Below are 13,845 nucleotides of genomic sequence, written 5' to 3'. Positions count from 1 at the left end.
TTATGCATGTCCACTCTCGTTTCTACTGAAACTTTTAAGACCGCAAGAATAAAATCAAATTCTTATTTTTCTTGTTGTAAGTGAATATATGCTAAAGATAACACTACGATTATAAACAGCGTATGCTCCCTTCCTGGTCGCAATGTTAAAAATAATAGTGAAGAATAAACTTGTGAAAATGAATAAAAGTGTTAATTCAGTATATAGCCTTTAATTGATATACGATGCTCGAAGAATTCTGAAAAACAAGTGTAAAAAAACACACACACAGAAAGTGCTAATGAAGGCTGCAATGGGATTAAATCCCATTGAACTCAATAGGCCTTAATTCTGAGAGGGCGTATGTACAACTGCAGTGGTAGAGGTATTCTGCATGTGATTGTTTAGCCACCCAATGTATTCGACTACATTGGTGTAAACTCCGTATGTGCCCATTGCTGCACAGCCTTTACCCCAGCTCACGATCCCTGTTAGAAACCACGTGTTCCTATATTCAGTGGCGTGAGGCCCACCGCTGTCACCTTCACAAGAGTCCCGAGTCCCATTAAGGTATCCTGCGCAGAACATGTTCTTTGTAATATTAAAGTTAGTGTGCTGAGCACATTCTTTTCTGTGCATTTTGACGAGTCTCACTTGCATAAGTGTGGCTGATGTAGCCCCGCCTTCTAAGAGACGCCCCCATCCACTCACTGTGGAGTATTCAATGAAGCTCAGCACATCTGCAGCAAACCGCTGCTGAGGCAAGCATATGGGCACCACATAATCTGTGAAATTGACAGGTGTCACTAATTGCAACAAGGCGATGTCATTTTCAACTTTTTGGGGAGAATACTTTTCATGGATTATGATTTTAGCAACTCTTCTTTCCTGTTCACCTTCGTCTTTCTGGTTTATCCTGTATTTACCTGGAAAAGCAGGAACATTTGTTATGTGACAGGTATCAGGTTTCTCAATAGCACAGATCTCAGAGTCGAGTCAGGTCTTTAGGCTCATATTCAGAAAGGATTAATAGCACAAAGACTGTCCTTATTCTAGGGTCACACACTGGCAAATTTAGGTTGTACAATTATAGTTGATTGGGAGGTTTTGCATCAAAGACCCCACTTTCCCAACTGGACATTTTGTAAAGCGACAGGAAAATGCACTGGAATGTGTGGAATAAGATTAGTTTTGATGCATCATGATCATCATCCAATTTCCATGCAAACTAATCAGAATAATTTGTTATTCTGTAGTCAACACTGTCTATCTCCCTGGAAACAAATCAGGATGACCACTCAACCAACAGGTTGTCTGGAAGCACTGCATGGTCATTAATGGTTATGTTTTCGATTATTTTCTTGTTGCATGCAGAATAATTTTCCACTATTAGACCTCCAGCAGGTACACTTCCGTAGAGCAATGATTTCCTTCCCTGGGACCTCATTCTCCCTGACAGCAGGGAATCTATCATTGTGGGAATGGGACACAGCTGTAACATCCCTGAAGGCCTTATCTGCCAGCTTCTCTGCATCTTTTACCTTTTCCAGGCCTGCCACTTTGGTCTCAATGTTCCCAGGAAGCTCACTGCACCTTGGAGAAACCCGTGACTTCTGTCCAACAGGGACAAAGCACTGGAAAGCCTCGATGCCCCTGCTGGCATTCTAGCTGCATAATATTTTATTTTATTTAAGCTACCTTACTGAGAGTTTGGGTTTACTTTACGTCAAGGAAAGGAAGGGCATAGTGGAATACCCCGGTCTCCTCACAGATGGATTCATATTGCAGGCTGTGTTTGTAGAAGCAGAATGTGTCACACTGATCAGATTCTGATGTCCAATTATTTATGCTGACAGTCTTATTTGATCTACATATCCAGTGATCCAGTTATTGGCCATTTGAGCTCCCTGCATGGCATAGCACTCAATAATGTTTATTTTGTTTATTTATTTATTATTATTATTTTAAAAAACTTGTACCTCCTTCTCCACACTTTACCAAGGAAGCTTGTTCCAACTGGCCAACCATATAGATTGAGCTCTATGTAGTTTCAGCAGAGCATAATCACAAGCCTCTCTTTACTAAGTTTATCATCTCACCTGACTCTTTGGACCACATAATTTTGGATTGCCCTCTTTTTAACATCTTCCGTGATGATCCTTCGATGTCCTCTCTGTGGCTTGGGGTCCTCGCCAATAAACAACACGTGGTGCAGTCTCTACTGAGAGATGACTCTCCTGTTCTCACTAGAGTTATGGTACAATTTTTGACCAGGATCTTTGAAGTTAAATCTGAGGTAGTTTGGCCTGTATAATAGTGATTATTCTTCTCAATTCCACTGAGGACTGTACTCACCCAGCTTTATCCTGAGTGTTTCACGGCGTGTTTGTGAGAAGCAGTGGGCTGCAGTAACTACCCATGATGGAGCAATCAGAACACCTCCACACCTCTGCATTTGACCTTCTAGCATGAGAGCCTGAAAATACAACAATCATCACTGCAAAACCCTTTACAAGAAACATGATTTACTTGGCATTTATGAAGGACCCGCCAACACATCTACCGCTAATGTGTTCAACTGAATGGAATGGTTAGGTTATTTAAATAACACTTAAAATTTTGGGGAGCGGAAATAATCAGAAGGCTGGAGCAACTTCTTCAAATGAAGGAAAGTTACAATGTTTGCGGGAAAGGGTGAGTTTAGAAAAAACAAACAAACAAACAGATGAGTAAGGAGGGGTGCGACTGACTACGAATGTATGCAGGGTGTGGAAAAAGTAGGGAGAAAGATGTTTCTATCTCTCTTTCTCTCATAATACTAGAACTTAGGAGCATCAAATGAAGTTGGATAGCAGGAGATTTAAGACAAGCAAAAAATGAGTTCTTTAAAAATACAGTAGCTTTAAAGGGTGATTCAGCATAGTTAAACTATGGAATTTGCCGACAGAACATGTCGTGATGGCCAGCAATTTAGGCATCTTTAAAATGAGATTAGATGAACTCCTGAAAGATAAATTGTGATAGCTATGTACTACCACCAGAATCAGATGTTTTCAACACCTCTGAATACTAACTTGCTTGGAAATAACTGCAGGAGAACATCCTGTTGCTCTCACCTCTAGCTTGTGGGCTTCCAGGTTGACGGGCTTTGTTCTGACCCAGGAGGGCTCTTATGTCCTTATGGCCAAGGAGAGCACCTGAGATACCAAAGCAAAGGCAAGGGTCTAGACGTCCTAAGAGTGGTTACAAAACTTAGTATGTAGGGGGAGAGCTGAGTGAACAGCATCTATGCCTGTCTTTTTTTCTGTCCCCAGAGCTATTAGCAGCTTTTGGGCAGTGGGAGGTGGGAAGTGGTTTACACTGTGTAAAGGTGCAAAGTTAAGAATCCTTTCCCAGAGAACCACACGCCCAATATCTAAATCAAAACAAACAGCACACATAACTTTGGGTTTCACCTCCATTCAAGCACATCACACATTGGGCTTTTCTGTTCCTGTGCAAAAAGTTGGTTCTAGTTGGTTGTGCATGTTCTCCCTCAAGGTTGCTGCAAGACGGTCACAAGAGTGCCTGGTCTAAAATTGTCTATCAAAAACTTCACTCTTGTGGTTTATCACAACAGCTATTCACCTTGGGTTTTAGTAAAGCAAAAAGTCTAATTTGTCAGCACCTTAATGATATTGAGCGTCAGAACAACTTGGCCACAGCAAGGAAATTTTGCTCATGGTATGACTATTTTCCACCTTCCCATTTTGACTCTGGCACCCTATCTGCATAACCTAGCAATTCTAAAATATAGACACGCTTTCACCCTTGCAAGATTGAATGTATTGCCCTTGGCTGTACTTGAGGGACGATTCCAACAGATTCCACACGAAAAACGCTTATGTCCCTGTGGAGATGGCACTACTGAATCAGTGGTGCACACCCTTTTGGCTTGCACTCTTTATAAAGCCTTGAGGAATGAGATTATCACCCTTCTTTTATTGTCCATTCTGGGTTGCCCAACCACTGCCACAGTGTCCTTTCTCTTGGCAGATCAAGATGCAGATGACAGCAAAGGTTGCAAGGTTTTTAGCTGGGGCAATCAGAAAAAGGTCCACTATTTGACTGTTGATTCGGGACCCTAAAGTGTGTTTGATATAATCAACTTTTTATTTCTGTTCTTTTTATATTGCATTGTTCTTTTGTTGCTATGGCCAATGGCTGACACTAGTAAAGATTCATTCAATTCAATCTCCCTCAAGGCTGCACTTCCCAACATCCAAAATGCAACATCTTGCTCATGTTTCTTACCCCTGCCTACACCTCATGAATAGGTCTGCTGTTTGACTGCTGTGCAAAAAATGTGTTGTTACTATTCCTATTATCAGTCTAACTTTTATAACTTTTTAAAAAATGACTTCGTTTTAGTATAAAGTATCAGTATAGGAATGGTTGTCTAGCCATTTAAAAAATAAGACAAGCTTCTCCTGAACACCTTGCAATGTTTTACCACTTTGCACTGAACACCTTGCAATGTTTTACCACTTTGTGAATGTTATGTTGGAGGTTTTGTTTGGATATTGTTTTGTCTCTTTTGAAATGTAGGGATCTGGCACAGTTTTCTTTTCCCCTAATGCACCATGCAGTGTATGGAAAGTCAAGAGGGACCTGTTTGTGCCCCTCCCCCATTTCAGTGTTTCTGATGCAAAGACAGACGGAGAGAGAATTGTACTAAAGTTACTTGAAGACTCACTTGCCATGGGCATTCACCTGGAGGACAGGTATAACCACCTACGATTCTTCCCCGTCGGTCCTCCATTTTTTTGGCCAGAAGTGGTATTTTCCCACAAGGATAATCAACTGCAAAATGATGTAGCTTTTGTTATGCATGAAACATGATTATGATCCTTTCCCCACTTCTGAGTTTGGTCTGTATCACAAAACACCAGTAAATAATATTTTGAAACATACAGTTGAGCTTTCAGACTGTAATACTGTGACAATGTTTTAAAGTGCAAATTTACAATCTTTGGTTATTAACTACTATGAAAAAAGCTCATTCTCAGGTGGCAGTTTTGAATTGTGAAATCCTTTGAATCCACTGATTGAATGCATTTAAACAGTGTGACATGCAATTATTTTTTTAATTTCTGTGCCTCATTCCCAACAGGCTGTTACAGTCACATCTGGCCTAGTCAACAAACCAGTTAAGCAGGAGTAGTTGGACTGAAACTGATGCATATATCCCAGCAAAGTCACAAGCTGATGACCCTGCACTGCTGCAGCATGACAGATATACAGGTAGCTACATTCGTATCCATGCAGAGCAGTTACTGAAAATGGAGAACAGGACAGTAGCGCACTTGCCAAGTTTAATCCCCAATATCTCCAGGAAGGAGAAAGGCCCATCTGAAATCCTGGAGACCTGCTGCCAGTCTGTGTGAGCTATGTGAACCAATGGTCTGACTCGGCATAAAGTGTTTCCCTTGCACTGCCAGTAGTAGTTAAGATCCTGGTCCAATGATGTTAAAATTGGTTTAGCTGGATTAGTATTTGAAGCCCTAAAGTAATGCAACTGCTAAGTGGGAAAGAACAATTTTTTTCCGAATGGGGAATAACATGGAATCTTTTAAAAACAAACCAGTTTTCTGCCATCATATTTTAGCCTACCATTTTATTTTAAATTAAAATTGCCAGATTATTTTTAAAAAAGATTTTTAAATATTCCCTGGCATCTATCAGGACATGGATGTAACCTGAAATACAATTGGTGTGGTGATGTGTTCTATACCTTACCTTCTGGGATACAAGATTCTTTATCATTTCCCAGCCTATATCCCTCTGCACAGAAACACTGTCGTACTGCATTTGGGATATCGATGCAATAATGCTCACAGTTGCCGTTGTCATAAATGCACTTCAGTCTGGTTTCTGGGCCTAAATATATGGGAACATATTAATTCACCAAATGCCTTGCAAAAGACCTGCAGAATTATATTCTAAATGTTATAGAGATAGATAGATAGATAGATAGATAGATTAGATAGATGATAGATAGTAATATCTTACCAATTTCACAGTTTTTGCCCTCATAATCTTCAGGACAGTAACAATTGTACTTCTTGTACTCATCATGACAAGTCCCACCATTTTGACAAGGGTTGGAGTCACACTCATTAGGATCTATGAAAACACTCAAGTGTCAGCAAAAATTCTAGGAAGAGCTCCAATAGCAAATTTTCTATTAGCATGAGTCAGCTTACCTGTGTATTGTTTCCAGAATTCCATCTGAGTAGAAAAGGACAGAGATACAGGAGAAAGAATCAAAATGAGCATAAAAACGTCAAAATCTAAGTAAAACAGAACCTACACTATAACAGTTTGGGAAAAGTCATCTACTATCATGATAACCTTCAAAATATTAGTTTACTTCTGGGTTTACTTGTAACTTCCCTATTTTTGAACCAAGAATTGCTTCTTAAATTGGCTGATCCCACTCAGACACTCCATAGTATCACAGATGGGGCTTTTCTGTCTACTATGTTAATTTCACCTGCAATAGGTTCTTCTTTGGTGATGCAAAAGCCAATTGGGCCTGTGTTCTTTCGCTAACGTTTCACAAGGAAATTATAAATGCCGCACCCAATATTTCAAATTGAGTTCCATCAGATGCAACATAGGAAATGGTACATTGAACACCACATGTTGTTCATGTATGTTATGCACATTTATTACATTTACATGTGTTTGTACAAGAGATATGATGCACTTCAGAGATCGATCCCTAAGGCCTGAAGAATCACAGATCTATCAACTCCCACTAATGCATTTAAAACAAGTAATCTCCAAAATCCCATTCTCTCACCAAAGGCAGAACAGGTAGAAGCTGACTGAACCTTTTTGCTATTATACAGTATCAGAACTGGCAAATTCTCCTCCAAACAAGAAGCTGCAAATCACATTGAAATTGGCAAACTACACTTTGTACTTGCTATCAGGGTCTGCAATTCTGGTTTGGAGGGTGAGCACAACCCACAGTTTGCTGGTTTGGATTTGGGAGGGAATTGGATTGAGCAAGGGGATTAGGGAGGAAAGGCATGAAGCCAGTGGTTCCTCATGTAATGTCAAACCATGGTTCAGTTTGTTATAAACCATTGCTTCTAATACAGATTTGGCAAATGTCATCAAAATGGGAATATGCCCTTCCATTACTTCACATTACTTACAGTTCTTTCGCCATCTTTGTAGATTTCTCTGGCTTCCTCAAATGAACATTTCTCTTCCATACATTCTCGTTCCAGTGATCCCGCTTTCAACTCTTCAAAGAAGGAGTTGGCTCTCTTATTCCTTTGTAGCACACGGCTTGCTTCCTCATGCTTTAAGAAGACTTAAAAAACAAAAACAAAATCATTGGCTTTCTGCCTCCGCAAAGCACAGTTATTAGGGACATCTCCACAGCTGAGGAAAGCAGGGAATGGAACTAAACCGAGATTACTATGTCCATTTTGGAGAATATAAAATTCATTCTGTAGGGGTTTTTGTGTGGATCATGGTCCCCTTGTTCTCCAGGTTGCCGTTTCTCAGCCCAACAATTCCTTCTTGCCCTCAGCTACCTTCACTGCTATTTCACCTTACTGGCGGGAACAATCCATATGACTTTTGTCAATGGTATCATTAAGCTATGTTAGTAAACTGTGCTTTTTTTCCAAGACAAAAAGGTGCAGGAATGTGCCTCCTCCAGAAGACCTACCCCAAAGCCCAAAGTTGATCTCTTCAGGCTGGGTGTGTGTGTGTGCCTCCTCTGCAGCTAGAGGCTTGCTGAGGCTGCTCAGCTGAGGTGAGGGGAGTCTTCCACGCCTCAGGGGAACAGCTTAACGACCCCCCCATCATGCCTCTCCAGCTCACATGAGCCGGAGCACCTGGGGGCTTGCTCAGCTGAGGCACGGCTTTCCCACACATCAACTCTTAGTTCGGGGGCTGAAGAGCCTCAGAAAAGTCCTGCTACACCTCTGGCTCACAAGGAGACCCTCTCCGGATCCCCGTAGAGGATGTCCCCTTCGGGCTCCTTGTGAGCCAGAGGCACAGCAGGGCTTTGATGAGGTTGGTCTGGTCTCTCCTCTGACTGTTGGGGGCATTCTGACTGAAAAAAGCCCTGCTCAATACACATCATGTGATCACCACAACCAACCAGGTAAAATAGTTGTGAGGGAAAATGAGGCTGAGGGTGGCACTGGCGTAGGTGGTATTTGTTTTGAGCAATTTCAAAATAAACGTCAAAATTGAGGAATACTTGGCATAGTCCTAGTAGAAATGCTTCAAGCCAGAAAAATACTTCACTGTTCATTGTGTCATGGGGTACTGTAATTCTTTTCCTTTGAGTTTCAGAACAACCCTCTCTGTCCAGCCCACAGAGAAACTACTCCTTGCTCCCCATCAGATTCGAACACACAATCAAATGTTCAAGAAATATAATTAAAATTCACAAGGTTGACTGATACAACCCAGCAAGTCCTGACACTGTGTCAAATAATGAGCTGACTCTATAAAGAAATATTATTCCTGTTATGTTGCATTCAAATAGTTTAGTAACTAAATTTTTGTTTCAGAGTAAGCAAAAAAAACCGGAACAAATATTTACTATGTTTAGCTTTTGTCACATTTTATCCTTCCAGTAAAGAATAACTTAACCTCTATTTTCAAATGATTTGTATCACAAATAATACATAAATTTGAATTACAGATTATGCTTGTAAAGAGGATTAGTCTTCTTTACCTGAGCCATCACTTACTTGAGCCAACACAGTTCATACAACCTGTTTAGTAATAATTCACAAAATGTAAAGAATCAATTTTTTTTGTATTTATGGCCCTTCCTCTTTAGCTTTGTGAATGCCAGAAAATTTGCTCCCCCCAACCGCCCCCACCTTTCAGTAATTTTGTTAAAATTACTGGTAAAATTCTGAATTCTTAAATGTGGAGGCAACACAGAGATATAGGTTTCTCTCTTCATGATATTATTCTACAGGTTCCGTTTAAACAAAACCAAACCAAAACATAAACCAACAAAGAGAAAACTACATGGAAGCAATAATTGATAATGGTGGCTTTAGAAATACATAAAAAAGAGTTGGTCAGATTTGCTGCTGTTTTTGACCTCTCAGTTTAAAACCTGGTTTTTGATCTATCTGTGAGGCACTGGGGAATTTGGTTAACCATTAAGCTTAGCAGCAGATTTTCCTGAATCATTATGGTAATCACATGAGCAGCTCTGTCACACAAAACAGTTTGGTTTTAGGAAGCTTTAGAAATGTTTGAATCCTTTCTCAAAATTGCTCTGCACTTTCCAATAAGAAAATTACAAGAAAAGGAAACATTTCAAGTTAATACTGTGCACTATGACAGTTTTTCGTGAGTCATACCTGCAGCCAGTGAAAGCGGATACACCAGGAAAAAGAAGAAAAACAGAATGCAGAAGTGACAGGAAATCATGATGAAACCAAAATGCCTGTGTCCCAAATTGTGTGCTGATATTTCAGCAAGATCTCTGTGACCAAAGTTCTGCTGCAATTGCTTCAGTCATAGGAGGGGGTACAGAGGCACTGGAAGAGAGAGATCTGAAGCCGTAACAAACCAATTTTCATGGGCGGAAAGCTGAACAAATAAGAAAGATCAGATATAAGTTCATTTATTTCCGTTTATCCTAGGGGCGGAGAAGCTTTTTTTCATCCAAAGGGCCACCTTTCCTCATCAGAAACCTCCTGGGGGCCACATGCTGGTGATAAGTAGAGCAAGGGGCAAATGTTGTGGAGCAACAGGTGTGACTCTTGCACACCAAAAATAGGTTTTGTCTTAGTTCGAGGACACATTCCAGCCAGCAAAAAAAAGCATTTAAGGAGACTGCAGAGCCCGACCACTGAGGGTTTTTGCCTGGGAAAAGGGTGTGTGGACAGGGAAGGGGAGTGAATGGCAGGAAAAGCAACTATTGGTTTGACAAAACAGCAGCAGAGAGGGGCATTTAATCTGGAAAACAGCATACTATACCTTCTCCCTGCTGACTCCCATAACAACAACAATTTTATTATTTACATGCTGCCCATCTGACTGGGTTGCCCTAGCCACTCTGGCCGGCTTCCAGCAAATCAAAACATCAAACACAGTAAAACATCAAACATAAAAAACTTCCCTATACAGGGCTGCCTCCAGAGCACTGGGATCCTAAGCCAGTCTCTGCCCCGCACCCTGCCCCATGGCTGCTAATGAAAATGGGTCAGTTAAAGATGCCTTCCTGTGTGTTCCAGCAACGCAGATTGCTGAAAGTAGGATGGCCACAAATTAGAAGCATTTCTTCTTAAACATCCAGCACTACTTGGCCTAAGATTACTGGGCAGACAGAAAACCAAACTGACCCACTAGCTAAATGTTTGCATCCTTTCCATGTTCAATGTGCAAAAGCCATTTAAAAGCTGCAATAAAGAGCTTATAGCTGCCCTTAAACAGACAGCTTGGAATGAAGAGAGCTATCTGAGTGAGGCTAACCTCAGGCCTTTTGCAAGAGACATTATTTGCGCTCTGTTTGTGCTCATTGCCGGGTCTGCAAGAATGCCATTTGAATAGTATTGAATCGTCAACCCAAGCTGAGGTAGAGGGTGTGCATGAAAGGGAAACCCCCCCCCTATATTATTTAGAACCCCTTTCTTCCAGAATTTGTTAAAAACACATTGATATTGCTTAGAAGTTAAGGCTTGAAATAATTTTACCTAATACCTGCAACCAGTGCTTTTTTATTTAAAAAAAAATGTTTAGGGGTACTCTCACTTTCCTATTCATATTGAAATACTGCCCCTCAATGAGGCCAAACTTAGATCCACAAAATGTTTAGGGGTATGCGTACCCCTGCGTACTCCCAGAAGAAAAGCACTGCCTTCAACAGTCTCCCCATTGCTATCCATCAAGTCCCTTTCCATCTGCAATGTATACTTAGCAAATTCAATCCTGACTTGCCATGGATTCAATAACTTGATATCTTTCACAACAAAAAGCAACCCCAAAGTTTTCCTGGGATAGGGATATTACTGCTAGTGTTTAGAATGCCCAGTGCACACAAATAATTTTTATTTTTTTTAAATAGAGGACAGGCACACTCTAAGGGGCACTCCCATTGCAAGATCTGCCAGATTGAGAAGCTGAGGATGCAGCGGATCTCTAGCTCAGCCCAAGATATGCTGGTGCTGAGCAAAAATCTAGGGTCTGGAGTTGGGGCTAGAAAGGGAGGATTTAGGTTGGATCCTAAGCCAGTTTGGCTCAGTCACATGATCTGGCAACCCAATGCAGAATATTATTTGAAAATCTTGTTTCTCCTGTTAGGCTTAGGCAAAAGCCTAAGCTGAGTGGGGTTTGGATCTGGTGTAGCTTTCTGCTGGCTTAATTTACAAATGCTTTGCTTTACACCAGCTTCTTGTACATAGATTCCTCCCTTAAGACTTGCTGCATCAACTTCTGACATACTGTGGTACCGGGTTAACACACCCACACAAAATAGACACCGCCATCATGTTGAGGAGACCCAGCAAGAAATGCTGAATTTTATTCAAAGTTTCATACATATACAATAAAGACATTGGATTCTGTAATTGCAATTTACAACAGCAGTAGAAAATTGAAACGTGGGTCATATTAAAGTGCAATGGTATATGTACAACCACATGAATAAGGAAAAGGCATTGTCAGGGACAATGTAAAAAGAGACAGCCTCTAATATAAGGGCTTTCTCTGTGGTTTTCCCTCCCCATAATAACTCCTCTCACTTGAGCCAGAGAAGCAATAAACCAATTAAGCCTATGCAAGAAAAGTCATTTATTGTTTGGCAGTATCCCAAGCTAGGGCCACTGACAGAGGAAGGTGTGTGTGTGTGTAAGGCCTGTGGATGCATCATAATTGTATCCTTTCTTCTAGGACGATTTTGCAATAGAGGGGTCCGCACTCCCAAACTCCTATTTACAAAATAAATTACAAAAGACTATTGCTATTTTATGACCACAACAGAACAGACCGTGCCTTGGCTGGCACGATCTCGTTCGTTTGAGATGCTTTCAAGAGATGCACTTTTCTGTGCTGGAAATTATATAAAGGAAAGCCTTGTACAACCTTTACATTGCTGCCCTATTAAGAAATTTAGGACATACAGAGGCCATCTTTAGCAGCCAGAAGTGTATAAATACATATTTTACATTAATACACATACACACACAAATATATATATATATAAATATGAACATATACAAATAGATATAAAATTCTGCACTGACCAGAGCCAGTCATAGTTTGATTGTTAACTATAAGCCAGAACTTGTTCCTGACATTTGAAACAACAATCTGAGATGCTATTTATACTTCAGAAAAAGAGCAAAATCCAAATTCGTTTTCTCTTGCCAGATTCTAATTGCTTAGTATTCATTAAGTGCTGACCACCAAACATTCACTTCTTCAATAATATATGAATGAGGTACATACGCTATGAGCTGTAGGTTAATTCAGATGTATGGATGAATCCAATGTGGTTTATACATCAGTTTACATACTACTAGCCTTTGGTAAGGCAGATTTATAAATCGTATCTTGAGGGGGAACAGCAGTTTACACAGCATTGCTCTGTTTCACATGTGTTAAATAAAATGTGTATGGTTTTCATCTTCGTTTATTTTAAAACTATGCCCACAATGATTTTTCCCTGCTCAAATGACACACTCTTGCATTTCATAGACAATTAAGCACCAGGAAGGATTTAGAAAGGTTTCATTTAGAAGCTTGTAGGCATCTTCTAACAGTAGAAGACAATTGCCTGCTATTATAGAATGTTTAATTTCTGGAAGTTCAACCCATATAAAACATGTTCTGGTATTTACTTGATAATTTAAAAATTTACAAAACAACTTATGAAATCAACGGCATTGTGTAAACAATTGTCCTTGATGGCAAAAATATCTCAAAAGGGCTATCGTCATAGATTGTAAAAAAAAGAAAGAAAAAAGAAAAAGGAAAGGAAAGGAAAAAGTATAGTCTCTGTTGAAGTGGAATTGCTATTTCTTTTGAAGCTAAGATTATAAACAAGCTCATGGCTAGATAAAGCACAGTGGGTTTTTTTTTTTTAAACTAAGCCAGAAACAACAGCCAGATCAAAACGGATTCCCCTGATGCTGTAAGATATTTCCCGCATATTAACACATTGCCTCAAGGAGGATTTCATGTAAAATGACATGTAAATATCATGTTTATGTTTCCTTCTACATGATCAATTAACTTCATATTAATTATACATTAACATATATTCATTGTTTTACTGTACAGATTCACACCAATGGACACAACCTGATTTCTTCATAGTATTCTCCCACATTATCCCTCTCCAGGTTCATTTTTTTTCTAGGAAAATGATAAAAGATTTCCAACATGCACCTTCCAGAAGATTCTCTTTCCAACAAGGCACACTTCTTCTACTCCATGCTGCTGGCAATCCTTTACATCTTCATTCAATGTCTCTTTATTTTTTTATATAAAATTTTCTTTTTGTTATTCAATGTCTTTTATTTTAAATAAAGAAGATTTTGTAAGCTACCACTGAAACATGGGTGTGTGGGTGTGTTGGTGAATGGAGAGAGATCCATGTGATGGTAGCTTCTCTGTTTCATTTAACATCCAGCATTTGCATTAGAAGTTTGACAGTTTCACAAGAGTCTTCATGGAGGTTTTAATAAGTTAACCCTTTATGTCCGAGAAGCTGATACTGCTGACATTGCAACTCTCACTGTAGCTTGAAGATGAGCTCAGTGTACTGGAACCAGCTGCAGACTCTGGATGGAAGGAACAGAAATTTACAGAGAAATATAT

At 39.9% G+C, this 13,845-nt stretch overlaps 2 protein-coding genes across 21 annotated transcripts in view; both read right to left on the bottom strand.

The window, feature by feature from the left end:
* Positions 1 to 183: 183 nt before the first annotated feature.
* F7 (coagulation factor VII) lies at positions 184 to 9,612 on the bottom strand. Of its 2 annotated transcripts, none has more exons than XM_088668591.1 (8): positions 9,381 to 9,612; positions 7,188 to 7,348; positions 6,225 to 6,249; positions 6,031 to 6,144; positions 5,758 to 5,898; positions 4,715 to 4,821; positions 2,335 to 2,455; positions 184 to 905 (listed from the first exon to the last, which is right to left on the bottom strand). In XM_088668591.1, exons 1-8 carry the CDS (start codon positions 9,448 to 9,450, stop codon positions 325 to 327), a joined length of 1,320 nt encoding a protein of 439 aa, XP_088524717.1. In that variant the 5' UTR covers positions 9,451 to 9,612; the 3' UTR covers positions 184 to 324. The 2 variants fall into 2 exon arrangements, with proteins under 2 accessions (XP_088524717.1, XP_088524718.1); XM_088668592.1 differs by lacking the exon at positions 9,381 to 9,612 and adding an exon at positions 7,712 to 8,080.
* Positions 9,613 to 11,514: 1,902 nt separating this feature from the next.
* The window catches only part of MCF2L (MCF.2 cell line derived transforming sequence like), a 116,101-nt gene continuing 113,770 nt past the window's right edge, over positions 11,515 to 13,845 (bottom strand). For all 19 annotated transcript variants that reach the window (XM_088668579.1, XM_088668573.1, XM_060273388.2 and 16 more), the window contains one exon: positions 11,515 to 13,808. In XM_088668579.1, coding sequence (XP_088524705.1) covers positions 13,714 to 13,808 — 95 coding nt within the window. In that variant the 3' untranslated portion in view covers positions 11,515 to 13,713. The remainder of the gene's footprint in view (positions 13,809 to 13,845) is intronic.

This window comes from Zootoca vivipara, chromosome 4 (genome assembly GCF_965207765.1).
Source record: "Zootoca vivipara chromosome 4, rZooViv2.hap1.1, whole genome shotgun sequence".
Lineage (NCBI taxonomy): Eukaryota > Metazoa > Chordata > Lepidosauria > Squamata > Lacertidae > Zootoca > Zootoca vivipara.
Note: the sequence above shows the minus strand (reverse complement) of the source record. Positions and strands in the feature narration are given on the sequence as shown.

What these genes read in the sequence shown, in the direction of transcription:
- F7 (XM_088668591.1), bottom strand. Translation starts at nt 9,450, where the DNA reads ATGATTTCCTGTCACTTCTGCATTCTGTTTTTCTTCTTTTTCCTGGTG. An exon ending in GGGCAAAAACTGTGAAATTG is followed by an intron (nt 5,899 to 6,030) that starts GTAAGATATTAC and finishes CCATATATTTAG; the next exon opens with GCCCAGAAACCAGACTGAAG. An exon ending in CAGGTGAATGCCCATGGCAA is followed by an intron (nt 2,456 to 4,714) that starts GTGAGTCTTCAA and finishes TTGTATTTTCAG; the next exon opens with GCTCTCATGCTAGAAGGTCA.